Consider the following 27086-nt stretch of genomic DNA (forward strand, 5'->3'; position numbering starts at 1 on the left):
CATGTTTTTGAAAATATGATAACACAGATACACTTAATTTCTTCACAACAGGTTTTATCAATGGTTTATGAAGAATGTGAGAAAAGAATCAAACTTGGTTTGTTTCCTAAGGAGGAAAAAATGAAATATTTCATATTTTATCTAATAAAAATACAAAAGAAATAGTGACTTGATGTCATCACTTTCTAAATTGCATACAAAGCATGATGTGTATATAACTGTTTTGCTGAATACAGAAAAACTTTGAACTGACATAACATTCAATTTTGATGAAATTTTCAGCATAAATCATGTTCGTTTGATTTTTCCCTTTTCGTCCAAATCCATTTGTTCTTGGGGTGGACATGGCTTTTATAAGTCTTGAATCATTGATTTACTTTTGATTTCTTTTTGTATTGCACATCTCAGTTGGGGTTTACATATGAAGCAGATTGTGAACTATAATTTAAAAAAACTGTTGAAAATCAAAATAAACAAAAATTCTGCAATGATAAGAAAGCTGAAATTGTTCAGATGATAATAAACAAATTTATACAAAGTGACCCATCACAGAGTCCAGTTACATTTTAGACGAGCCAATGTCCTCTAAGTGGTCTTTTCTTTGACAATTTCAAGGACCTGTAGCATTTGTGGGCAGGCGATTTGTCTGGTAGCCAATGAGACTGACAGATTATGGTTGATAAACGTTTTTCTTTGAAATAAGTGCGCAAGTAGTGAGGAGTTAGTCAATCCTTGTCTTGAAGGTGTGTTCTTCATTAAAGTCTTTTGTTTAGAGTAATGATAAACTGGACGACAAATGATTAACTGGACGACAAACACTAAATATGGGTGAGAGGGGATTACATATCTGTGACACATTTTCAATTATCTAAATTTCATAAGTTATCATCATCAAATCTTGTCAATAAAACAAATTTCTAAATTGTTTTTCCTGTTTGTAGACAATTGTTTTGATGATATTAAACATTATTATTCACCACAATACCCAGCATTTATCACCAAGGGCTGGGATCCTCCAGCTGCTCCGTTCACTAACAATTTCAGGGATAAACCTGGTCAGCACATTACTCACAGGAGCATTTACAGACACCAGGCTTGTATGGCACCGATTGGGATTGGATATAAATTTCATCAATACAAACCAATGGAGTGAAACTGCATAAATGAATGGCTTTGTACACTATGCACACTCCTACATGGTCCCAAATCATTAGATGAAAAGCGGTCTAATAACCGCAAGTCAGGCAGTAATCCCCAAGAGGAGTTATCACATTGTTGGTGTTTGGGTTCTTGTTGGTACCTGTACTTAATAGTAACATTGAGAGAACAACATTATTACACAGTGTATTACAGAAACTGCAAATGGTATGTAAAGAAAATTAAGAACTATTACACAATACACTTATATATCTTTGTCCCATAACCCCCTCCCCCTTGGACTACCTTTTTTCTGAGTCGATGTATACCATGTAGTCATTATAAATTACAAGATTTTTGTATTCATTGAAAATAAAAGCACATTCTTAGTAGAAAGTTTTCATTTCTTTCACTTCCAAACTAGATTCAAATTCTGTTTCATTTCTTTTTGATAATTGCTGTTGCAATAATAAACTGATGCTTCTTATGACACCATGTATTGTAAAATAAAATATCTTTGCAGTAGTAATTGCATTTTGAAACCAGACGAATCTTTGACTGCGCACGGTCGAAATGTACGCCTCCGCCACTGCCAGACGAGAAATATATATCCTAGTTTCTCTTTCCATAAAGTATAAAATAGTAGACCTTTGATCTTGCGACTGGAGAATCTAGTCAGATAACATATAAACTTCACTGAATCCTGTGACCTTGAGACCAAAAATCTGAACAGATCACTGTCACTTGTATATGCACACATGAAAGAAGTTGGAAGTTGATCCTTCAAGGGGTTTAAAAGTTATCATTAGAACAATCTATTTCTTATGCATTTTATTGAATTTTATGACCTTCACCTTTCACCTTGAGACCCAAAATCTACTCAGATCATTGTCAGCTGTATATGCACACATGAGCCAGTTTTGAAGTTGATCTGTTAAAGGGTTTTGGAGTTATCATGAGATCGGTCTATTTTTGATGTATTTTATTGAATTTTATGACCTTGACCTTTGACCTTGACATTCAAAAAATTTAATCAGCTCATCGTCTATTGTATATGTACACATGAGCCAAGTTTAAAGTTGATCTGTCAAAAGGTTTAAGAGTTATTACAAGAATAGTCTATTTTTTATGTATTTTATTGAATGTTATGACCTTGACCTTTGACCTTGAGACCCCAAAACTTATCAGCTCATTGTCACTTGTATATGCACACATGAGCCAAGTTTGAAATTGATCTGTCAAAGGGTTTTTGATTTTTTGTGAGAAAGGTCTATTTCTTATGTATTTTATTGAATTCTATGACCTTTGACCTTTGACCTTTGGACCCAAAAACTACTCAGCTCATCGTCACCCAGATAGGTGTCCTCGAGCCGAGTATGAAGTTGATTAGTTGACTGGTTTTTAAGTTATCGCGAGAACGAAAGTGGGACGGACGGACGGACAACCCGAAAACATAATGTCTCTGGCAGCACCTTTGGTGGGTGGAGGCATTGTCATAATGTCCTTTACATGAAATGTAATGTTTTGAACTTGATTTAAATATACTTGGTTGAATATCCTTTTTTTTTAATTAATGTATTCATAAATGCAGAGCTCTTTTGAAAATTGCCTTTATTCATAATCTATGCAGACTTTCATTTATCAAAATATGTTAAATTTTTCATTTTGCAATCATAACTATTTGATCAATACAAAATTAAATCTACACTTACCCTTTATTCTTTCCTTCTTGCTTTTCTAAGATATCAGATAAACATTCTCCTCCCTTTTGACATCTGTATCGTACGATAAATAACAGTCAATATATTTTAATACATTAACAAACTGCATTCACAATCATATTACACTCAATATGATTTTTTTTTACATGCCTCAAAATTAATGCTTCTTGATTTAGGATGTTACTATAATGTATCTTAAGTAAACACTTCCAAAATTCAATAGAAAACGGGTACATGAGTATTTTTATTTCATTTCACGTCAACTAAAATATTACTTGAATTGCTTCATGATAACTATAATACACAGGAATGACTTCAGCTTCTAATGAGTCTAATCCCTTACTGTAAACATGATCTATTAATGTTCCACTCTCTGTTGTAGGATTCATAACATGCTGTTTGTAACCATTCATAGACATTAACTGATGTATCTTTGATGATCCTTTCATCAAATTTTCATTAAAATCACCTGTTATAATACATCTTGTGCATCTTTTATTCAGTTCATTTATCAAATCAGTCAAATTTTGACAAAAATGATTAATATCATAAGAAGGAGGTCGATATACGACTGAAACAACAAGAGAAGGAGATCTACTAATAAGAACTGCAATAAACTCCAAATTATCCACATTTATGTTTAATCTGCTCGTGTCAATTTTCTTCACATACATTCCAACGCCGCCGTGTGTTAAGTCTTTAAATTTGCCTGAATTTCCAGATTCATTGTATGAAAGACTACGTGGCTGATGGTAGAATTTATGTTCATCCATAAAAATATTTAAAATGTTGTCATCATTAATCCATGTCTCAGTCAAACAAATTATGTTTGCATTCATAAATTGTTGTTGGGAACGAAGATCTAAAAAATGTTGTCTTAATCCTTGTATATTGTGCAAAATTAAAGTGAACTTATCACTATCACTCTTTTCAGCTTCCAAATTTTCAATAAATGGTTTCATGTTATCCAATCTTTCTTTGATTTCAGGATTACAATGTATGCTTTTAGATTCAAAATTTTCTATAGTAAGGCCAGATAATGAAGAAACACGACTAAGCCCAACATATGCTTGACCAGACTCAAATGTCCTTTTCAATGATACCACAGCTTTGTCTAAGGTCAAACCTTGTACTTTATGTATTGTACATCCATAAGCAAGTTTCAATGGAAACTGTCTCCTTGAATACTTCTTACCCAGAAATTCGTTACATTTTTCAATGGAATGCATACCAACATTTTCCTTGTCAAATTTTACTCTGATGCAAACATATTTAGAATTTGTTTGGTCCATAATTATTTCACAAACATTTCCAAAGCATCCATTTGTAAGGCCTTTGCTAACATCAATGTTCTTGACCAACATGACTCTTGCATCGATGGCAATCCATAAATAACTGGGTAATTGGCTTCTACAACGTGTGACAGGTTTTTCGCGAACTGTACTTCCCTTCTTCGAGTCTCTTTCTGTGTCTTCGGCTTTCAAGCATATCACATTGGAACATTTCTTATGCAACAATTTCCTGTTCCATTCATCTACTTCCTTATTACATGAATAAATATGAAGAGCGTCTTCATTTTCTTCACCAGTTTCACAGGATTTTAGCACTGCAAGGTCTTCATCAGAAAGAATATCATCTCGTTTTTTTACTCTTAATCTGTTCAGTAAAAGAGCAAATTTTGCATCGTCTTTTTGTCTCATAATTTCTTGAAGTTCTACTTTTTTAAAATTGTCATTCCATAACACTCCTTCAAGTGTATCTTTATATAAAGGGCTTCCAAAGACAGGAGGTAATTGATACATATCTCCAACAGCAATAACGGAAACACCAGCAAAAGCAGTCTGATCTCGTGATTGTTTTATTTGCCGTAGACGACTATGGACATAAAACATCAATTTTTGATTTACCATGGACACTTCATCAATGATTAGAATTTGCAACTGAATTAGCTTGTTGCAAAGAATGCTTATTTTTTCTTCACTTAATGGCTGGTATTAAGGCATCTGTGCATTAGCTGGAATAGACAAAATACTGTGAATAGTATGACCATCTATATTATAAGCTGCTACTCCAGTGGGAGCCATTTTCAACACTGAGACATCATCAGGATTATGCATCATTCTGGCTAATATACGTGTTGATTCATAGTATATGCATTTGACTAAATGGCTTTTTCCAGTGCCAGCTCCACCTGTGATAAATACATGAAAGGGTTCAACTTGTTTTCCATTTATTTTATCGAGACACCACTGCCGTATCTTATAAAACACAATTTTCTGCTTCTCATTCAATGACCTAATGATACAATGCCTATCTTCTTTAGAAATTTTATGAGTCCTAATTTCCACTGCAAAGTTTTCTTTATTTTTGGATTCTTTAAGATCAGGCATAGCAAGTTCTTCATCCTGGTCTTCGGCATCAACATACACGTTTGGATGTTCAAGTCTCTGTACTTCACTTTCAGGACATAATAGGCCCCATGCATCTTCTGGTACACCAAAACGATCTAAATGCTCTTGTGCCAGTTCGATAGAATCTGCATTGATTTCAAATTTTTTCATGTTATTACTGATAACTGAGCTAACCCTTTGCAAGTCATTTCCAGATAATTTTACACAACCTGTCTCATAGAACTCTTCATAACTTTTGAACCCAGGAGGCTTCAACTGCTCATCGATATAATGTGGCAAAAAAAGTTGCAATATACTCATGAAATACGTTTCAGGTGATCTGGTGGACGAGAATCGTGGATATCTTACGACTGCATCTTTGGAACGAGTTCGTCTTTGAATGTATCCCAAATTATTTCTGAGTTTAAAGATGTTTTTGTGCACTTTGCTTTTCATAAGGCAAGCGGTCAATATCCTATATTGAGAACAAAAAGTTGCAAGACACATCTTTTTGAACATTGCATCTTTAGGTCGAGCTTTGTATCTCTCAATTTTGCTAGGAAACCAAATATTTTCTTCATCATCATCACAATCAGGTCTGTTTCTTATGACATTTAACGGTAAACTCATTCTTATGGGATCAGGACCAACAGATATAAATTCAACTTTCCTAGAACATTCTTTCAGTCTTAGACTGCAAACACGGAATACACTTTCTTGAGCGGATACTTCGCGGTTTTGCAAGTACACTTGCCCGACTGATTTCATACTTTCTTTAGCATCTTTATTTCCATCTTTCATCTCAGAAACTGTTTGCTCTAAAAGCATTCCCATTTCTCTTTCTGCCTTTGACATGTAGGACACAATGTAAATAACACAGGCATAGGCATTTGTCACATATTGTAAGTCCATGTTAGCATTCCAACACCTCAATAAGTTAGGGTTATACTGATTTATCCATACATCGCCAGGCTTTCTTCTGATTACCACACTTTCCTGTGATGCAATCTCGTGATGTGCCTCTTCAAACTGGCTTTGTGTAATTTCAAGTTTATCAAAAAGTTCTTTAGTACTATTATATTCAGTTCCATCCGACAAGGCATTTTTAACAGAATTCAACAATTCTTTTGCATTTTCTGTAGCCTTTTTCTCAGCATCTTCATTATTTTCACCCTTTTTCTTTTTGTTTGTTTTTCTATCATCTTCTCCATTTTCACCCTTTTTCTTTTTGTTTGTTTTTCTATCTTTAACTTTAATGATAAACGTCTTTTCTGAAGGTGGTCTCGGGAAATTAAATCTACAAGTCGTTCCTTTTTTTCTGCACGATTTAGAATGCGTTTTACTGTGTTGCTGTACAGAACGAACAATTTCATGCAATTCTGGATCGTCTTCCTTATCAGGCGTCACACAAGAAATATACTTATTTATAAATTGTACAACATCTTCATCTTTGTCTTTTCCTAATTGTGGGGCGTCAACCCAGAACAAAATATGGCAATGTGGACTTCCTCTTTGTTGAAACTCATATCTGTATGCAAAGTCTTGGATGTTCCCAATAGGAGCAGATGGTGATAAAATGACTTTATAAAGAAAAGTATGAAATCTTTTCTCAAACATCCTTGCTAATGTTACTGGATTTGAGTTCATCAGCTTGCATTTTTGTGCCCAATCTAAGGTACTTGACTTTCTGCTATCTCCTTGCTGTTTTAGTAATGTGTTCATAATCTCTGGCCATCTCATATCAGCACAAGAAAATGAAGCAAACCAGGTTGGTTTTCCAAGCTGTCGAACCATTGCTAGAATATCTTTTTGTGTTTTCTGCCAGTAAGGAGGTGTCCCTCGAATCTGCTTAAGAAATTTATATCCTTTGTCTGATTTTAAAACATTTTTAATTTTTTCAGGACATCTCAAATCTGAGGCAGTAATTGGTGAGGAATCATCTTTTTTGTTGCAACTTTGTCTCAATGCAATAGACACTTGTGACAAAACTTGTTGAATTTCATAGATATACTGAGCATAAAAAATAAAATCTGTATTTTGAGCAAACCTGTTGTCAACATGCATCAATCGGTTCAGCAGATAACGTCCTAATGTTATCCTCTCTTCCCTTCTATCATGGTACGTCGGCTGACCTTTGGGAAACAATATAGGAAAACATTTAGCTTCATTAGTTTCATCTTGCAGAACGGATACAGGATTTTTTCCTTCACAAGGGGCACAGCATATTATTTCATCAAAATATTGATCAAGAATTTCCTGTCCAATATCAACTGGTTGAAGACATGAATCTAGATGCAAACCATGGAAACGGTCTTCCTCGTCAGTGATGTCTTTTTTTTCATCATTGATGTCATTTTTGTTTGATTTTGTATTTGGCACGTTGGCACTCTGTCTGAAGTTTTCATCATTTTTCTTGTCCTTAGACAAAATACTGTCAATATCTTCATTCCATTTTTTCCAATAATTTTTCCAATAATTTCTTAATTGAGTCTCAGCACTCATTTCGCTTTCCTGTTCTTCTTCAGTTTCATCATCATTTTCATTTCGTTCCATTGAATTTTTCCATCCCTCATTCACAGTGATATTTGAATAATATTTGTTATTTAGTTTTAGATAATGCAAAGCACAAAGCAGTTTTTCTTTATTTACAAATTTATACTCGTAATGACCTTTGTAAGACAATTTTCTTTTCAGTTTAACACGAATCAACTGATCTTCTGATTGTGCTCTTGGTAAAATATCTACAGTTTCATAAGAATTTGAAGGGACACACACGACTGGACCATGAACTCCGTTTTGACCACCTTTAGGCAATGCCATCAATTTCATGAAGGGAATATTTAGTGCTATTAAATGCTGTTCCAATGTGTTTAAGTTCGCAAGTTCTTTTGGAATTTCATGTAATTGCAAGTTATTTAGGTTTGCTTCTACAGGTACTCTGTCAGATTTCAACTTTCTATGGCAAGTAAAGCATATCCATAAAGATGATCTAGCTGAGGTTTTTACTGGACAATCTCCTCTACATTCTGAATTACAAACATGCAAATACTTTGTACTAATACAGATCTGAAACTTATAATCATCAATTACACATTTCTTGACTTGATTTTCAAAAAGAAGTTTAAAGCATACAGCACATACATATTCTGGACCATGAGATACAATTTCTCTAAATTCTTTGATTACATTGTTAAATTTACACAATTTTTCCTTTTTAGCAATAGTTCTTTTAGTATTTCGTTTTATTACACTTTCTCTAAACTTTTTGATTTTTCTATATTTCTCTTTTGACATTGCCAATTTCCTTTGTCTATATTGTCTATTTTTATATCTCCTTAAAGACATGAATTTCATGGTATTCCTTTTATTTTGTCTGAACTGCGCATCTTTTGCATACTTTTCTTTAAGCATGTGTTTCATGGTATTCTTTTGTTTTTGTCTGAACTGCTCATCTTTTGCATACTTTTCTTTAAGCATGTGTCTCATGATATTCTTTTGTTTTTGTCTGAACTGCTCATCTTTTGCATACTTTTCTTTAAGCATGTGTCTCATGATATTCTTTTGTTTTTGTCTGAACTGCTCATATTTTGCATACTTTTCTTTAAGCATGTGTCTCATGATATTCTTTTGTTTTTGTTTGTACATTTCTTCATTCTGGTATCTATTTCTCATGATATTCTTTTGTTTATATCTGAACTTCAAATCTTTTGCATACTTTTCTTTAATCATGTGTCTCATGGTATTTTTCTTTTTCTGCTTGTAATTTTCTTCATTCTGATATCTGGTTTTCATAGTCTCTTTCACTTTTTGTTGGAAGTCTTTATCTGTCATATATCTTGTTTTATTTGCATTAAGTCGACGTGTTTTATATTTCAAATTAGATTGATACAGATTTTTCATGGTAGCACATTGTTTTACCTTAAAATCAGAATCAGATGTGTATTTGTAGTTTCCTTTGACCTTGTTAATTTTTTCCATTCTCCAGATAATATCTTCATGATATCTTGATTTTTTGCTCTCTTTTTTTCCTTTCTTAGGTGTATTTGCATCTTTGACACAAGCCTCTACTTTGTTTTCATATACCCTACCACGAATTTTTCTCATAAACTCCTTTTTGTATTTCATTCTTTGTGTACAACTTCTTTTACGTCTTTTCTGCATTTTCGTACTGCTTCTATCACTTTTCATGTCAGTAATATTTCTTTCATTGATATTTTCCGTTCTCTTAGAATTTCCATCTTTAAGGACAGAACTGTCTCTGTTTATGTCCTGCGATCTAAATTTCTTTGTTACTTGGCAAACATCTATGTTAGCTTCTATTTCTTGCTCCAAAGTATCCAGTTTTCGTTTTCTTGTCAGATTACAACTTCCATTTTTTTCTAAATTCTGTGGCTCATTGGCACACCGATTAAAATCATTAGCATCAGTACTTTCCATACTAATGTCTTTGTCTGCAGGGGAGCTTTTCATAGTCCATGTTGTCGATTCTAAAGCTTCTTTTATCATATTGCTTTCATCACAAAAGATTATGTTATCCACTTCATCAACTGGACTTAATAACTCGTCTTCATCAATTAATTTGTCAGAAAAAACACTTTGTTCTATTGTTCCCACATTATCACAGATATCATTCTCTACGTGTATTGCATTGTCACTCGGTAATGGATCTTGGGGCAATGAAATGCCAGGTAACTGAAAGCGACCATTCAATGTCTCATTCTTGCCGGAAATTGTTCTTGCAATAACACCTGTGATTTCATATTGCGTATATTCAGAGCAACCCAACGTCCTTGCCAACCTCATACAATGCTTGTGAACACCTTGCCAGCTTGGACTTTCTAGTACTACACTAAAGCCATCATCTATGAGTAAGCCTCTTGAGTTTCTTGAATGAGAATCAAATACAAAAAAAGATTCAAATGCAGATATGACAACAAAAGTGTTCCCAGAAAATGTTACAAAGCTAGCATTGACATCACTGCATAACTCTTGCTCTAGTGCTTGTTTCAGTGGCAATGAAATTGAGTCCACCAAAGTTGATTCATCTCCTTCTAGCAAACCAGGAATCGATTCACGATATTCAATCTCGAACAATTCATCATAGGCTTCCAAGAGTTTTGGTAGATCAGAAATCAATAAATATTCGTCTTGGCGTGAAACAAACTGCCTTATGTTACGATACAATTCATCCCCGTTGATCAAAATCCTATCCAAATCATCATTATTCCAATCAGCCGCATTTTTCACTTTGCTGTACAACAGAGCTGATAATGAATTAGCAACACATTGCTTTCCAGATGAACAACCAAATCTTTCATGACCTTGATTGAATCTTCCCTGTGCAACTGGTTTGACTCGTGTATCTACTGCTGTACTCACATCTTGTTTTGTTTTTGTGGTCTTTGATGAATCACTACCAAGACTCTTAACAGATTCAACTACATTGAAATGATTATTATCTGTGTATTGTAGAAAAATGCCTCTCTCAGTTGTAATAACATTTATGCTGCCAGGTTTCTTAGCAGAGTACAACTGCCAACACGGTACTTGGTCATTATAAGAATAGATATCAGTATCAATTAAGTTGGCCAATGCACTCATCTCCGTGTCCGTAGCCCAAGTTCCATCTTCCGATATTCTCTTTTCAACAACATATTCTCTGACACTTCTGAACTCACTTCTCAATGTATTCCTGAACATATCGTTAGTTTCTAATAAATGATTAACGGTAAGTCTCCGCAGAATCGCATGATGACGTTCAGTACCGGAAATTCCATACGAAATTGCACGAAAGAAACAGTTGCCATCTCTAATTATAATTTTTATGCACGAAGGAATCCCAATATTCTCGTCTTTATTAAAACTTTCAAGCCAGTTCTTCTGTGCACAATTAATATTCATTTTTTTACAAATCGCTTGTTTCTCATTCATCTCGAGGGGTACAAATTTGAAAGACTTGTCTGGTCTATCACACATTCCAAGATCTGATACAAACTCTACTTCGTCTCCTGATTCATTCGAACAGATTTCAACTTCATTTTCTTCTTCAACAATGTCTGCTTTGATATCAGATTCCAAGGAAATTTGCACATGAGAGTAATCAATACACTCATCTCCCGTATTCAAAATTGCATTGCTTGTATTTTCGTTCAGTCTTGCATCTGGAACAATTTCAATGTGACACGTTTCATCAAGTACATGCTGTGTACCAATACCCTGACATGACTCTTCACTTTTAATTGAACTACAAGGTATAACTGCAACAGTTTCAATGCTGGTGTCTGAATCTGAATCGATGTAATTCCTACGATTACGTTTGATAGGTGTATCAATGTCAATGTCGCTACCGCTTTCCTCATTCTCTTCAATATCATCCTGCAAATCGACTTGCCTTACTCCATTGGTGACATTCATGTTTTCTGCACTACCGATACTTTGTTTTCTAATTTCACCTGTTCCATTCTCATTTAATGGCATGTTTGGAGGATGACCGTCATTACTGCCTCTTGATTCTCCTTTATCTTTGCCTACTGTGATCGATTTATCAGAATTGTTTGATTGATTAGAAACTTTTTCTTTCTCTGAAGAATTTGTCACTTCATTGTGGATCATATCTGTGTTCAACTCTTTTACTTCCTTCTTTGACGATTTTGAAAAAGTGCAATCGACATCATCTACCCTTTTTTTCACTTTGATAAACTGACCTTTCTTGTTCCTTTGTTTGCCTCCTGCATGAACTCTGTACCGTCTCAAATCCTTCATCTTTCCCAGAATATTACACGTTCTTCGGTTGGAGTGCTTAGCAGAATCTGGTTTCGACAATGGAGACAACTTAGTAGTTACATTAGCATAGGATCGATTTTGCATTTTCTCAAATTCCTTACTGGCATCATTACAAAATTTCATGGAAAGCGGAGATTTCACACTGCAAGCATAAATGCTCAATAGAGTTTCTGCATAGGATTGGACACCAACATGTTTTTCTTCATTTTTCATTTTGTGGTTCTCATCATTCTCTTTTTTCTGTACTGTGTTTTTCCTCTTACGACTTCCATAAAATGTCTTGAATGCTGTGCCAATGTACGTTACACCTGGTTCCAACAATACACCATTGACTGATCTTTCCTGCCTTTTGCCCTGATCATTTCTTTGTTCTGAATTTGATTGCAACCTTTCTTCCCTTTTTCTTGCCATTAGTTTTGCTCTCTTGCATTTTACTTTCACCCAGCTATTGTCAAATTCTTCACTGAGCAAGTTTTGAGACAGATTGTCTGTTACACCATTTTCATATCTGCTACATTGATCTGTAAGCACTGTGCTCTTTTTTTCTTTGACATACCTCTTCCTTGCTCCCTTAACTTGCCTTGTCTGCTTGAAGGTTTTGATGTTCTTATTGCTATTGTCATCATCATCATCATCATCATCATCTGCTTCCATTAGAGGCTCATATCTGTTATAATGAGATGGAATACACTCTCTGTCAAATATGCGATCACCAATGTTGCTATAACCACAACATGAACAAATCCATATCAATCTCTGGTCAGCAAATTTGTTATTGTTCACGTATTCCTTACATGTCACATGGAAATCATTGTTGCAAGATTCACACGTTACGTAGGTTTCATATTCATTGATCTTATCCATGCACAGATAACATTCATCAACATCTGTATTGATCATCGATGTATAATTAGAGAGTATGCTCAAAATTTCATGAACAACTGAGCTGAAATGATCGACAGCCATTTTCAATTTCTCTTCTGCAATAGACATAAAATGCTCAATATTATAATTTTACAGTTCAACTAGTTAATTCCAAATGAATGCCTTGATGTGTTTTCAACACGTAAAATACTCGTATCCAATAACTTTTTTTTTTTCAACAAACGTTGGTTTACAACTGGAATATTGGATGAATATACGGGTTTTGGCTATGAAATTATATAAGCCTCCTTGTATTTCACAAAATACTCTTATCCAATATTTTTTTTTTTCTCAACAAACGTTGGTTTCCTATTGGATGAATTTATGGGTTTTGGCTATTAAATTATATAAGCCTTGTTGTATTTCTTGTACCTTGTTCTCTTACTTCAATTTTTCTACTTTTGTTATATATCAAGCTCGCTTTAACAAAAATGGAAAATCTGTGATTTAATTTTTTCCAGCCACTTAAACCAATTTGTTTTACTTAAGCCTTCTTCTTTTACTTCAATTTTTCTTACTCTTTTCGATACTTGATTTATCAAGCTTAGCTCTTTCTCCAAAAATTTGTAAATGATAAAATATCCTCTTTATAACAGTGTATCTTGATCTTATTCTCTTCAATATTTCCTTTTTTTAATGTACAGGTGATTTATCAAGGTCAATTTCCCTTTTCCAAGCTCTGTTAACTTCTGAATTTTATTTTCTTCCTTCAACTTCGCTCACTTTTTATCAATAAACCAAGCTCAATTCTTTTTTAGATAAAAACAAATTCTCTTATCAAATATTCTCTTTCTAATTTGAAAGCCACTAGTACTTCCCAGTCTTGTTATCTCGATTTGAATTTTCTTTTTCTAATTTATCAAGTTCAAGCCTTTTTTGCAATCTAGAAACTTTTTTATGAAATATTTCTTCGAACTACTCAAGCTCACTTGGATATTTAACTTTATCTTATTAATCAATTTTTTAAAACCCTTTTTTGTTTGTTTTTTCTTCAAACCTCTGTATATAACCAAAAACTCTTTTACTTTAATTACTCAAACTATGTTTTTACCCTTTTTTGTTTGTTTTTTCTTCAAACTTCTGTATATAACCAAAAACCCTTTTATTTTAATTACCCAAACAATATTTTCTACCCTTTTTGTTTTTTTCTTCAAACGTCTGTATATAACCAAAAACTCTTTTATTTAATTATTCAAACTATGTTTTTTACCCTTTTTTTTTTTTTTTCAAACCTCTGTATATAACCAAAAACCCTTTTATTTTAATTACTCAAACAATATTTTCTACCTTTTTTGTGTGTTTTTTCTTCAAACGTTTGTATATAACCAAAAACTCTTTTACTTTAATTATTCAAACTATGTTTTTTTACCCTTTTTTGTTTTTGTTATTTCTTCAAACCTCTGTACATAACCAAAAACTCTTTTACTTTAATTACTCAAATAATATTTACCCTTTTTTGTTTCTTTTTTTTCCTTCAAATGTCTGTAAACTCTTTTACTTTAATTATTAAAACTATGTTTTTTACCCTTTGTTTCTTTTTTTTTTCAAACCTCTGTATATAACCAAAAACTCTTTTACTTTGATTACTCAAACTGTTTTTTAACCCTTTTTTGTTTGTTTTTTCTTCAATCCTCTGTATACAACCAAAAACTCTTACTTTAATTACTCAAACTATGTTTTATCTCTCGATTTTATTCTATTCAATTTTCCTTACCTTTTTTCAGTATAGTTCATCAGTCACTTCTTTCTTATGAATCTATGAACTTCTGAGCCTTATTCTTTTATATCAGGTGTGCTTCTTTTCATCAAACTCTGCAAATGATAAAATACCCTCTCTGGAACTACTCGAGCCTACTTGTTTATCTGGATCTCATAAGCTTCAATTATTCTCAATTTACAAACTGTGTTTATAATATATCAAGGCCACTTTTTTTCTTGTTTGCAAAAGTTGTAAACCTCTAGCCTTTTGTCTCTTAGCACAATTTTGATCACTTATTTTCTGATTAACCAGCCTTATTTCTTCCTTAAATAAGAAATATATTTGATCAAATATCCTCTGAAATTATTAAGTCCACTAGTACTTCTCAACCTTGTTTCCTAGACTTCAATTTTATTCACAATACTCTACCTAATCAAGCTCACATCTTTACTTTCAATCTAAACACTTTTTAATCAATATTTTCTTCACAACCACTCAAGCTAACTTGTAATTACAACTTACTCCTATTACTTCAATTCTCCTCACCTTTTTTTCCCTCTAAAAACTCTGTAAATAATCAAATACTCTTTCCTCAACGATTCAAGCCCAGCTGTATCTCTAGACTTAATTGGATATAAATTCTCGTCTCCTTTTTCAGTATATATAATTTATTACTCACTTCTTTCTCTTGATAGTCTCTAAACTTCTGAATGTTATTCTCTTAATTATATATTCCTCACTCTGCTATCCTAAAAGAAAAATAACCTTAGTAAAATAAACTCTTTCAGATTACTCAACACCACTTGTCCTCTTGACTCCAATTTTATTCACTCTCTTTGTAATTTTTCAAACTCATAAGAAAGAAACACTTTACAGTCAAATAATGAAGTACACGTCTTTATTTTCTCTTTTTTCTTCTGTTTTGTTTTTGTTTTTGCTTTGTTTGGGGGGTTTCACCTCATCTCCTTTTCAGGGGTTTCACCTGTTCTCCGCTTTCTTTTTTAATTTTTTTTGTTTTTGTTTTTCTTGTTATTTTATTTGTTTTTATCGTTATTCTTGTTAATCTCGTTATCTCGTTAATCTCGTTATCTCGTTTATCTCGTTAACTAGTTTTTTGCTACCAGTCCTCACAATTCTCTTTGACTCAACCAAGCTTTCGTGCAAGGTGCAAGGTCTACTGTCGTGAATTGTGGGGTAGACTTTCTTGGTTTCAGGGGTTTCACCTGTTCTCCTTTTTTTACTAACTTAACAGGAGTTTCACCTGTGTGCTTGTTGAGGGGTTTCACCTCTTCGCCGGTTTTACAGTGGGTTTCACCTGTGCGCCTGTTCAGGGGTCTCACCTGTTCTCCTTTTTTTTATTTTTTTCGTTTGCTACCCACAATTCTTTTTGACTCAACCAAGCTTTCGTGCAAGGTGCAAGGTCTACTGTCTTGAATTGTGTGATAGACTGATTTGTTTCAGGGGTTTCACCTGATCTCCTGTTCAGGGGTCTCACCTGTTCTCCTTTTTTTATTTTTTTCGTTTGCTACCCACAATTCTTTTTGACTCAACCAAGCTTTCGTGCAAGGTGCAAGGTCTACTGTCTTGAATTGTGTGATAGACTGATTTGTTTCAGGGGTTTCACCTGATCTCCTGTTCAGGGGTTTCACCTGTTCTCCTTTTTTAAATTTTTTAGTTTGCTACCCACAATTCTTTTTTACTCAACCAAGCTTTCGTGCAAGGTGCAAGGTGCAAGGTCTACTGTCTTGAATTGTGTGATAGACTGATTTGTTTCAGGGGTTTCACCTGATCTCCTGTTCAGGGGTCTCACCTGTTCTCCTTTTTTTTATTTTTTCCGTTTGCTACCCACAATTCTTTTTGACTCAACCAAGCTTTCGTGCAAGGTGCAAGGTCTACTGTCTTGAATTGTGTGATAGACTGATTTGTTTCAGGGGTTTCACCTGATCTCCTGTTCAGGGGTTTCACCTGTTCTCCTTTTTAAAATTTTTTAGTTTGCTACCCACAATTCTTTTTTACTCAACCAAGCTTTCGTGCAAGGTGCAAGGTCTACTGTCTTGAATTGTGTGATAGACTGATTTGTTTCAGGGGTTTCACCTGATCTCCTGTTCAGGGGTTTCACCTGTTCTCCTTTTAAAAATTTTTTAGTTTGCTACCCACAATTCTTTTTTACTCAACCAAGCTTTCGTGCAAGGTGCAAGGTCTACTGTCTTGAATTGTGTGATAGACGGATTTGTTTCAGGGGTTTCACCTGATCTCCTGTTCAGGGGTTTCACCTGTTCTCCTTTTTAAAATTTTTTAGTTTGCTACCCACAATTCTTTTTTACTCAACCAAGCTTTCGGGCAAGGTGCAAGGTGCAAGGTCTACTGTCTTGAATTGTGTGATAGACTGATTTGTTTCAGGGGTTTCACTTGATCTCCTGTTCAGGGGTCTCACCCGTTCTCCTTTTCCAGGGGTTTCACCTGATCTCCTGTTCAGGGGTTTCACCTGTTCTCCTTTTTAAAATTTTTTAATTTGCTACCCACAATTCTTTTTGACTCAACCAAGCTTTCGTGCAAGGTGCAAGGTCTACTGTCTTGAATTGTGTGATAGACTGATTTGTTTCAGGGGTTTCACCTGATCTCCTGTTCAGGGGTTTTACCTGTTCTCCCTATCCAGGGGTTTCACCTGCTCTCCTTTTTTTTTTGAACAATTTTTTTTTCTTTTTCACCTGTTTTCTTTTTCCAGGGGTTTCACCTGCTCTCCTTTTTTTAAAATTTTTTTATTATTTTTTTTCAGGGGTTTCACCTGCTCTCCTTTTTTTAAATTTTTTATCTTTTTTTTTTTCCAGGGGTTTCACCTGCTCTCCTTTTTTTTGAACAATTTTTTTTTTTAGGGGTTTCACCTAATCTCCTGTTCAAGGGTTTCACCTGTTCTCCTTTTCCAGGGGTTTCACCTGCTCTCCTTTTCTTAATTTTTTTTTTTTAATTTTTTTTAAATTTTTTTTTTTTAATACCGGGCTTGCACCTGTTCTTCTTTGTTTACGGGAAGCTGTAGAGAGAAGAGAAAGAAACATGAATTTCCCCACCTTCCTGTTTCAAGTGTTGCAACAATGTTTCGCCAGTGCGAGACCAGAAATATATCTCAGCTTCTGTTTCAATTAAAGTAAACAAATACTAAACCTTTGATCTTTTGACTATGAAATCGATAAATAAATAATTATTACTCCAAAAATCAAACATGTATATTGTAAACCTGATCGAATCATGTGACCTTGAGACCAAAAATCTTAATAGATCATTGTCATTTGTATATGCTAAAATGAGCCAAGTTTGAAGTTGATCCATCAAAGGATATTTTAGTTATAACAAGACCGGTCTATTTCTTAGGTATTTTATTGAATTCCATGAGCTTGACTTTTGACCTTGAGACCCCAAATCTAATCAGATCATCGTCACTTGTATATGCATACGTGAGTCAAGTTTAAAGTTAATCTGTCAAAGGGTTTGATACTTATTGCAAGAACAATCTATTTTTTATGTCTTTTATTGAATTGTATGACCTTGATCTTTGACCTTGAAAAAAAAAAAAATCAGTTCATCATTACTTCCATATGCACACATGAGCAAAGTTTGAAGTTGATCGTCAGATTTTTTCGAGTTATAGCGAGAACAGTCTCTTTCTTATGTATTCTATGACCTTGACCCTTTAACCTTGAGATCCCCATAACTAATCAGCTCATCGTCACTTGTATGTGCACACGAGCCAAGTTTGCATATGATCCGGCACAAGAATTCAGACTTATCGCAAAAATGGTCTAGTACTTATGTATTTTAATGAATTTTATGACATTTGACCTTTTACCTTGCAAACCAAAAACTAATCAGTTCAGAGAAGTATCGAGCCAAGTATGAAGTTGATTGGTTGACTGGTTTTTAAGTTAGCGTGAGAACGAAAATGGGAGAGATGGACGGACGGACAACCCGAATACGTAATACTTCCAGCATCCACTTTTAATGGATAGAGGCATTAAAGAGTCCATTCTTATGCATGTCATAGATTTTTTGCTTTGAACCTTTGATCCATCACCCCCATAAGTACAATAGAAACTCGTTAGAAAGAGATCTGATAAAATAATACTCCTGATATAACAAGGTAATATTTTGGACTAAGCTCTTAAATTCTCTTGTTTTTTTAACCCTCATATTATGACATTCCTGCTATAACAAAGAAATTTTGATGTACCCAAGGACCTCGTTATTCTGAATTTCCACTGTAATTACATAATTGTCACTCCCTTATCACATATGATCAAACTTTCAAAAATTGATCAGTAGAATGTTTTTCAAGTAGTGACTTGCCACTCACAATATGAAATGCAAATTCATACCATTTTCAGAAGAGTGTATTGCTTGTTCATTATGAATTAATCTTTTTTATTTAAACTATTATTTCAAAGCTGGTTCGATAGGCTATCTACGTGTATACATTTTAGCCAAGAAAGAAACGAGATACAGAGATAAAGACAAACGGGGAGAAAGAAAAAACATAGCACAAATCTTGTTATATCAGGGTTAAAAAACAAAAGAATATAAAGAGCCGAGACCGAAATATTACCTTGTTTTATCAGGAATATTGTTATATCAGATCTTTTTATGAGTTTCAACTGTACATGCATACTTACTCTAACTTCAAGCAAAATACAGGAACGAACAAGCTATGCTGTAACTTTGGTAATCTACATTGGGAAAAAAAATGAGAGAAAAATAAATTCTTTTATAACACATACATACTCAAACCCACTGCTCTCCTTTTTTTAAAACAATTATTATTTTTCTTTACACAGAGCTAGCACCCGTTCTTGTTTGTTTACGGGTAGCTGTATCGAAAATAAAAAGAAACATAAATTTTTTGTAGTGTTCCAATAATGTTTTATTATTGATGAAGTATTTTTCACAACATGTAACCTTCAGGTCATTGTCACCCTCTAATTAATTTTCAATTAACTTTCAATTAGATGCATGAAAAAGTAAATGTTATTATAAAACCAGTCTATATATAATGTATTATATTGAATTCATGATCATGATCTTTGACCCAATGGCCCTGAAAACTAATTTCATCAATGTCACATCCCAGTGCATATGTAATAAAATTTCCAAATTGATCCTTAAAATTATTTTCAAGTTTTTGCAAAAACAATCTATTTCTTATGTTATCTATTGAATTTGTAAACATAACTTTTTACCCCAAATCAATCAGATCATTGTCATTTTGCAATGAGTATGTGGGCTATTTCAAGAGAAACGAAGACAACGAGTCCAAAATAGGGTCAAAATTCTAACTCATTTTTATTGTATGAAATTATTCTCAATTTAAAGCTTAGATAGTACCTCATTAATTTAGAAAATTTAAAAGTGTGACATTGTCAACAACCTTCATGATTTTCTGATTGAATTAGGAGTGTAAAATCTGCTTTCTGGAGAGGTTCATTTAACACTTAACTACATGTAAGTAAACTTGATACTTTGATATGATAAAAAGAAAAGAGTCATAATACTTCTTATTGAGTTGGGGAGGTCTTACAGTATTGTTTTACACATCAGAAGCCTTAAATACACAGTATCTAATCAACAAAAGACATGTTTGGTGCTTCAAATCCAGATTAATATTGAAAAGGTATATAAAGTACCACATTAAGCTATATTTTTATCATTTAATTGATAAAATATACAGTATTTCATAAGTGATAATTTTTGTGTGCCAGTATTGTACCACACCAGTTGATTGTGCTTATTAAATAATTGAAGCAAATTAAGAAGCCAAGCAATAGTGCTCTAGAAAGGACAATTTTTATAACGAACAGAATAACACATGGTAAGCCTTAAATTTTCGTACTTTTAAAACACTACTATTAGTTATATCAGTGAATGCTAGATATAAGAAAATGTCTAAACATTTCTAATAAACATACACAATATATAATCTACAAAAGACATGTTTGGTACTTCATAGGCAGATAAATGTTGAAAATGTATGTAAACTACCACAATTTAAGCTTTATTTTAATCATTTCAAATGATGAAACATACAGTATTTCATAACCAGTGGCTATTCTTATGTGCAAGAATCGTACCACACCAGTTGCCTGTGCTTATACTTGTAAACATGAATAACTGACACCAATTAAGAAGCCAAGCTCTATTTGCTCTCGATAAGACTTTTTCAAACAAACAGAACACCACTATTAGATTGCACAGTAAATGTAGAATATATAAGAAAATTTGGAAACATCTCTAACATTAAATTTATTTAAATTAAATAAATAAATTGTAATTGAAAAATTGAAATTGAAATTAAAATATCTAATCCACAAAGCACATGTTTGGTGCTTCAAATCCAGTAATATGTTGAAAGTACACATAAAATGCCACACATTATAACCAGTGGCTACTATTATGTGCAAGGATTAAGGTACCACACCAGTTTCTTGTGCTCATTATGGTAAACAAGAATAATTTAAGCCAATTAAGAAGCTAAGCTCTATTTGCTCTAGATAGGACATTTTTTAAGAAACAGAATAACACAAGAGAAACTTTAAATTTTCTACTTTTAAAACACCACTATTAGTTTTAAAAATAAATGTCAAACACATGTATATAAGGAAATATCCAAACATTTTTAACTTCATTAAATTGATAAAAACTGTAAACTATCATAAAATGATGCCCCCTTTGTTAGTTTCCACAAATGATTATGTACAGAGTGTATTCCATTTATTACACAAACTGCTTAAACACAATTATATTTGGCATTGAACGAGTAGACTCTCTCTCTCTCTCTCTCTACCCTCTACACTGCAGTTGCATGCATTAGCTGTGGAGAGGGCAGTGTGAATGGGCAATTCCAAGGTAATGGAATTACAAATCAGCGATTTTTGACCGTTATTTATGCTCACAGCACACAGACATGTTTACATTTTCAAAATTTCTGTACTTCGTATGGCAAACATTACTACATTCTGAAACACACTTTTTTGAAAATCTCTCATCCATTCATATGTAAATGAATAACATGCGCATCTGTTACGGAATTACCAGATAAATTAGTCTTTCAGGAACCTTAAGTTCAGGAACCGTAAGATTTCAGAGAACCTTAAGGTTCTCTGAAATCTAGAACACACCAGCTTAAAGTTAATATTCATTTTGGTTAATTGTCATGTCACCATTATTTTGAAAGCAAATTTTTCACAAGTATCATTAACAATTTTTTATGATTGATCTTTCTTATTCTCAAGTACATGGTAACGGAATTACATGTACATGTAATGGTAACGGAATTACTCTGACATTTATGAATGAAAATAATATTTCAAGAGATTGGTGACTTTAAAAAAACCATTGTTAAGCTACTTGATACATTCTTCTCTTAAACTATACCTAAACTAAGCACCTGAAAGCTGTAAAATGAAATAAAATATAGTATAAAAACATAATAAGTGGCATTACAAACAAATATAATTTTTCAAGAAAAAAAAGGTAAGTGAGAATCAAATCTCAGTTTATTTTTCAACTCCAGGTTTATTTTGACAATTTAACCCATTCACGCCTACTGACCATATTTTGTGGTTCGGCCAAATAACTTTTGATCCAGAGGCTTAAAAATCATGAATTATGCATCAGAAGAAAGACAAAAATATTCTGCACACGTTGAATCCATTTTGAATTCATCTATTCCGTGCATTCGTTGATTAGAATTTTCTTGAAAGAAAAAAATCACTAAAATCTCTAAATTGACAATGCGAGTGAATCTTTAAAATCAGTGTTTTTCACTTACAAATTGACAAAATCTTGACTTGAAAAGATGTTTTCTTTCAATGTCTATTCATAATTAAAACATTAAATCTGAAATTATGAATATAAAAATGAAATAATTGATGTTGCAAATTTGAATAACAAAAGGAGATTTAAAAAAAGGCCAAAAAATACCCTGGTCCTGAATCATTTAACTACTTTTTCTCTCCTCCACTGATGAAAAATAAATGTGCACTTACAAGAATATTTTCAAATACCATGGTAACAGAATAACACTGACTTCAGCTACTCATGCGTGCATCGGTATTAAACAAAAAAGTGAGGGCAGCATATGCATGTTTTGTAAAAACGTATGCAAATGTTAAGCAATTAAAAGCTATTAGAGATACAATTTCACTTATAATTGGCAACAAAATAAAAATACCGAAGCTCAAAACTCTGTTTTAATTAGTGCTGCTATCTAAAACATGTAATGATATTGAGAAACAGTGTTTAAAAAAAACCTTAAGAAATTGTATTAACATTCACATTTTGAAAATAAGGCTCTGGAAAACCCCCAGATGCCTGGTTCTTTGGATTCATTTGATTGCCCTAATTATTATAATCCTCTTGAGCGGTAAGGATTTCCCTTCTAACCATCTGTGGCTCACTGACGACTGAAGACTGTATTTTCCAAATGACACTTTGAGAAACTTTGCAGCGATTTTATCATCTGTTATACATGTACATGTAGTTATGACCTGTTCTTCGATTTTCTTGGCACTTTTTTCCATCGGAATACTTTACTTCAACCCATTTCAAATAAAGTTTAACTTCGAGTTCGTCTTTGATTGCCTTTCAGCGGTTTTGTTGTTGCTCTCTACACAAGACTCGGTACCAGCATCCTCTCCTTCCAGGGCATCTCCCTTCTTTGTACCTTATTCATTTGTAGGGTCATCAAGGTTACTGCACCTATCTCTGAAAGAGTTGTTCATTGATAATGCTGACTTTGCATGTTTCTGGACATTTATTTTGTAGGACAGTAGAACATTAAATCAGTGCATTTGTTTTGTGTTTGGAATTAACATGTATAATGTACCATGATATCTTGAACATCCTTTTCAAAATCCACCGTACTTTTCGAAATGTCATCTGTCTAGCATGTACAGTACATGTAGTATGGTGATATTTGGGCATTTGGCCCAGGCAACATCTACAATTTTTTTTGAGGACCTCACCTCCACTTTTCCATTCATTATTTCTGTGACCACAGATCTCTTTGTTGCTCTGCCTTTGCCATCAATTGGTCCCTTACCTTGGCTTGTTGCAAAGAAGGTACAAATGATATTCCAACCAAGGAGAGACATACTACACAGAAGGGATTGTTGTTTGAATTACGACAATAGAAACAATAGTAACGATAGAAATTTCAAACTAATATCACAGAAAAATAGAATGTCTATTTTTTCATTATATTGTTGCTTTGAAAATATTTATAGCATTTTACTAACATTTACAAAATGTTGACAGGGTAAGAAATATTAGATGAACAAATGTTAAATCAACCTATTTCATCAAGGGTAGAAAAGATTAAATGAAGAATGATGAGTGTTAATAATGCATGACACAGAGACTATTAGAAATTAAATCGAAAATTATTTCTATGGTTCAAACAAAACATTTTCAAATATTGTACATAAAAGGGTAACACAAACGTGTCTTATTTTACATCTCAGGTGAGCGTTTACAACAGGCTTTTCAAGAACTTCTGGTTGATGCTGAACACTGTGCCATTTATATGCTTTGCTCTTTGAACCTTTAAATGAATTGGAATGAACTTAATATTTAGTACATAAAATAAGATACTGTAAAGATTGAAAAAAAAAATAATAATTAGCTTGCCTTAACAATTTATTTAAAAGTCGTATGCAAAAAGATGTCATCTACATGTATCTGGTAGAGATGAGATTTTCTGCAGTGTACAGCAGGTATTGTGAGTCATCAGAATCATAGCCATGCTTAGAGTATTGTATATCCATGGTCTTATCAACTCTCACTCAAAACAATGTTACAAATGATAATCTTTTAGTCCTCCCCAAGGAGTGATTGACCATATAACACCTATACATTTTTACTTGAATAAAGACCAAAATATTAAATTTAAAAAATATTTTTAAATAGCAGGATTTGCAGGAGTGATTCAATTTTCAATATGTTTATCACAAAAGCTAAATTTCAGCTATCCAGTGACCTTTTAACAATAATGTTAAAAATATTTGTCCCATCCAGGAGTACATGTATGTGCTCTATTTGTTTATGACAGTTACATGTATCTGCAATACTGCTGTTAAAATATTATTTTTTTTCCTTTATAAATAATGATCGCAAAGCACTGGAAATCAACTTCAAACACATGCAATATACCAATTGATATGGAGTATTACTGCTGTATAAACTCAACTTCAGCATCCTGCATGAAGGAAACCACTAAAAAACAACAAGTGAGCAGTAATTTATATGAAGTACATCAAAATGCTACATGTAGTTGATGATAAAGTGAATAAAATGATTTACAAATATTACATTTCTTAATGTAATTCAGTTGTTGTTTCCACTTTTAAACATATAGCATACTTTTCTTTTAGAGGACACATGTTAAATAAAATGCATGTTCATGAATACAGAATTGACGCAATGTAATGATTACCGAATGATATACCATTTCAGTAGAAGGAAGGGTGTTTGTGCTGTATCACTGGAACATAAAACGATGACATCCTTATTAGTCCGAAAAATCTCAAGTAATTATTATTCTGGAGAGGACACGATTTTAACACGAAAGTGACATACAACAATTGATTGCACAATTACCTTAAAATGAAGATGTTGTTAAATTAAGTGTTACATGTTATATGTTGGAGATGTCATAAAGATACTATAGGTATAGACAGAGTACACATTCTCCTCTTTTATCAAAACCAAAATAGAGACATATCCTAGAGATGACATAAGAATTTGTTATTAACACAAAATACAGATCTTACAAGAATGTAAGTAACTTTCACAATTTTGCACCGATATTCATCATTCAACTTATGCCATGTTCCACATATTTCTAATTGTTCCTTTGGTAAGAAATTATCAAATTATCTTGCACTATTTTTCTAAAAATTCTTTCAGAATACACACACTAAGAGAAATGAGACTCAAAAAATGTGTTAAACATGATCATTTTGGCAAAATTTTAATATGAAATAAAAACTGAATTCTACAAAAAAGCTTGTGTAGCTTCCACATAATTATGCCCATCACATAAACTCAATTACTTTGTATTACATTGATAATTAAATAAATCAGATATGATAAAAGCTGTATTTTCATATGTCTCATTTATCATGAAATAGCCCACATAATCCAAGTTTCAAATATGAGTAAAATAGTATTCAAGTTATGGTTAAAAAAAAAATAGACGATTCTTCAACCCTGCATGGTCGAAATCCATGCGTCCAGCAGTGAGAGACAAGAAATACATGTATATCCTAGTTCTGTTTCAATAAAAAAAAATAAAAATAAACCTTTGATCTTGTAACTATAAAATTTTTTTCTTCTTTTTTTCATTTATATTTTAATACATGTATATAGAAGTTATTACAAATAATTACATACAACATAAAACAACAATAATAACACACCATTGATACAAACTATACGACAGATGCACATATAAACAATCGCAATATATCTTGGGTCATAAAAAAATGAAAATGAAAACAAACAAACAAATAAAATAACAAAATATTAAAAAACATAAATAAATAAAATAAAAAACAATTAAAAAAATAAAAATAAATAATATATTAAATAAAAAATAATTTTAAAAAAAATTAAAGAAATAAATAATAATTAAAAAAAATATCAACTATGTAACTATGAAATCTAGTCAAATAACTATTGCTCTAAATTCATACATGTAATCTTGATCGCATCGTGTTACCTCGAAACCCAAAATCTTAATAGATCATTGTCATTTGTATATGCTAAAATGAGCCAAGTTTGAAGTTGATCCATCAAAAGATATTGTACTTATTGCAAGTACGGTCTATTTCTTAGGTATTTAATTGAATTCTATGACCTTGACTTATGAACTTGAGACTCCAAAACTAATCAGATCATCATCACTGGTATATGCATACTCGAGTCAAGTATAAAGTTAATCTGTCAAAGGGTTTGAGAGTTACATGTATTTCAAGAACGGTCTATTTTTTAATGTATTTTATTGAATTGTATGACCTCAACCCTTGACCTTGAAAACAAATTATAATCAGTTCATCATCACTTCCATATGCAGACATGAGCCAAATTTGAAGTTGATCGTCAGATTTTTTTGAGTTATCGTGAGAACAGTCTTATGTATTCTATGATCTTGACCATTTAACCTTGAGATCCCTATAACCAATCAGCTCATCATCACTTGTATGTGCACACACAAGCCAAGCTTGCAATTGATCTCTGAAAGGAATTCAGATTTATCGTGAAAATTGTCCATATCTTATGTATTTTAATGAATTCTATGACCTTTGACCTTTTACCTTGCGAACCAAAAACGAATCAGCTCTTTGTCACCAAGATAAATATCGAGCCAAGTATGAAGTTGATCAGTTG

The 27086-nt window shown here is 32.8% G+C and overlaps 1 protein-coding gene across 5 annotated transcripts in view; it reads right to left on the minus strand.

Moving 5' to 3' along the window:
• Positions 1 to 294: 294 nt before the first annotated feature.
• Positions 295 to 27086, minus strand: part of LOC135156324 (uncharacterized) — a 30881-nt gene continuing 4089 nt past the window's right edge. Inside the window, exons 3-9 of one of the 5 annotated variants that reach the window (XM_064108328.1) lie at positions 19316 to 19369; positions 17648 to 17682; positions 12588 to 12698; positions 11953 to 12057; positions 7296 to 7380; positions 2850 to 2912; positions 295 to 1300 (exon numbers count right to left, since the gene is read on the minus strand). In XM_064108328.1, the coding sequence (XP_063964398.1) occupies positions 1132 to 1300; positions 2850 to 2912; positions 7296 to 7380; positions 11953 to 12057; positions 12588 to 12675 (510 nt within the window). In that variant the 5' untranslated portion in view covers positions 12676 to 12698; positions 17648 to 17682; positions 19316 to 19369 and the 3' untranslated portion in view covers positions 295 to 1131. Of the gene's footprint in view, positions 2913 to 7295; positions 7381 to 11952; positions 12058 to 12587; positions 12699 to 17647; positions 17683 to 19315; positions 19370 to 27086 lie in introns of all 5 variants that reach the window. The other 4 variants (XM_064108329.1, XM_064108327.1, XR_010295426.1 and 1 more) reach the window with 4 other exon arrangements.

The sequence above is a fragment of the Lytechinus pictus genome, chromosome 13 (genome assembly GCF_037042905.1).
Source record: "Lytechinus pictus isolate F3 Inbred chromosome 13, Lp3.0, whole genome shotgun sequence".
Classification (NCBI taxonomy): domain Eukaryota; kingdom Metazoa; phylum Echinodermata; class Echinoidea; order Temnopleuroida; family Toxopneustidae; genus Lytechinus; species Lytechinus pictus.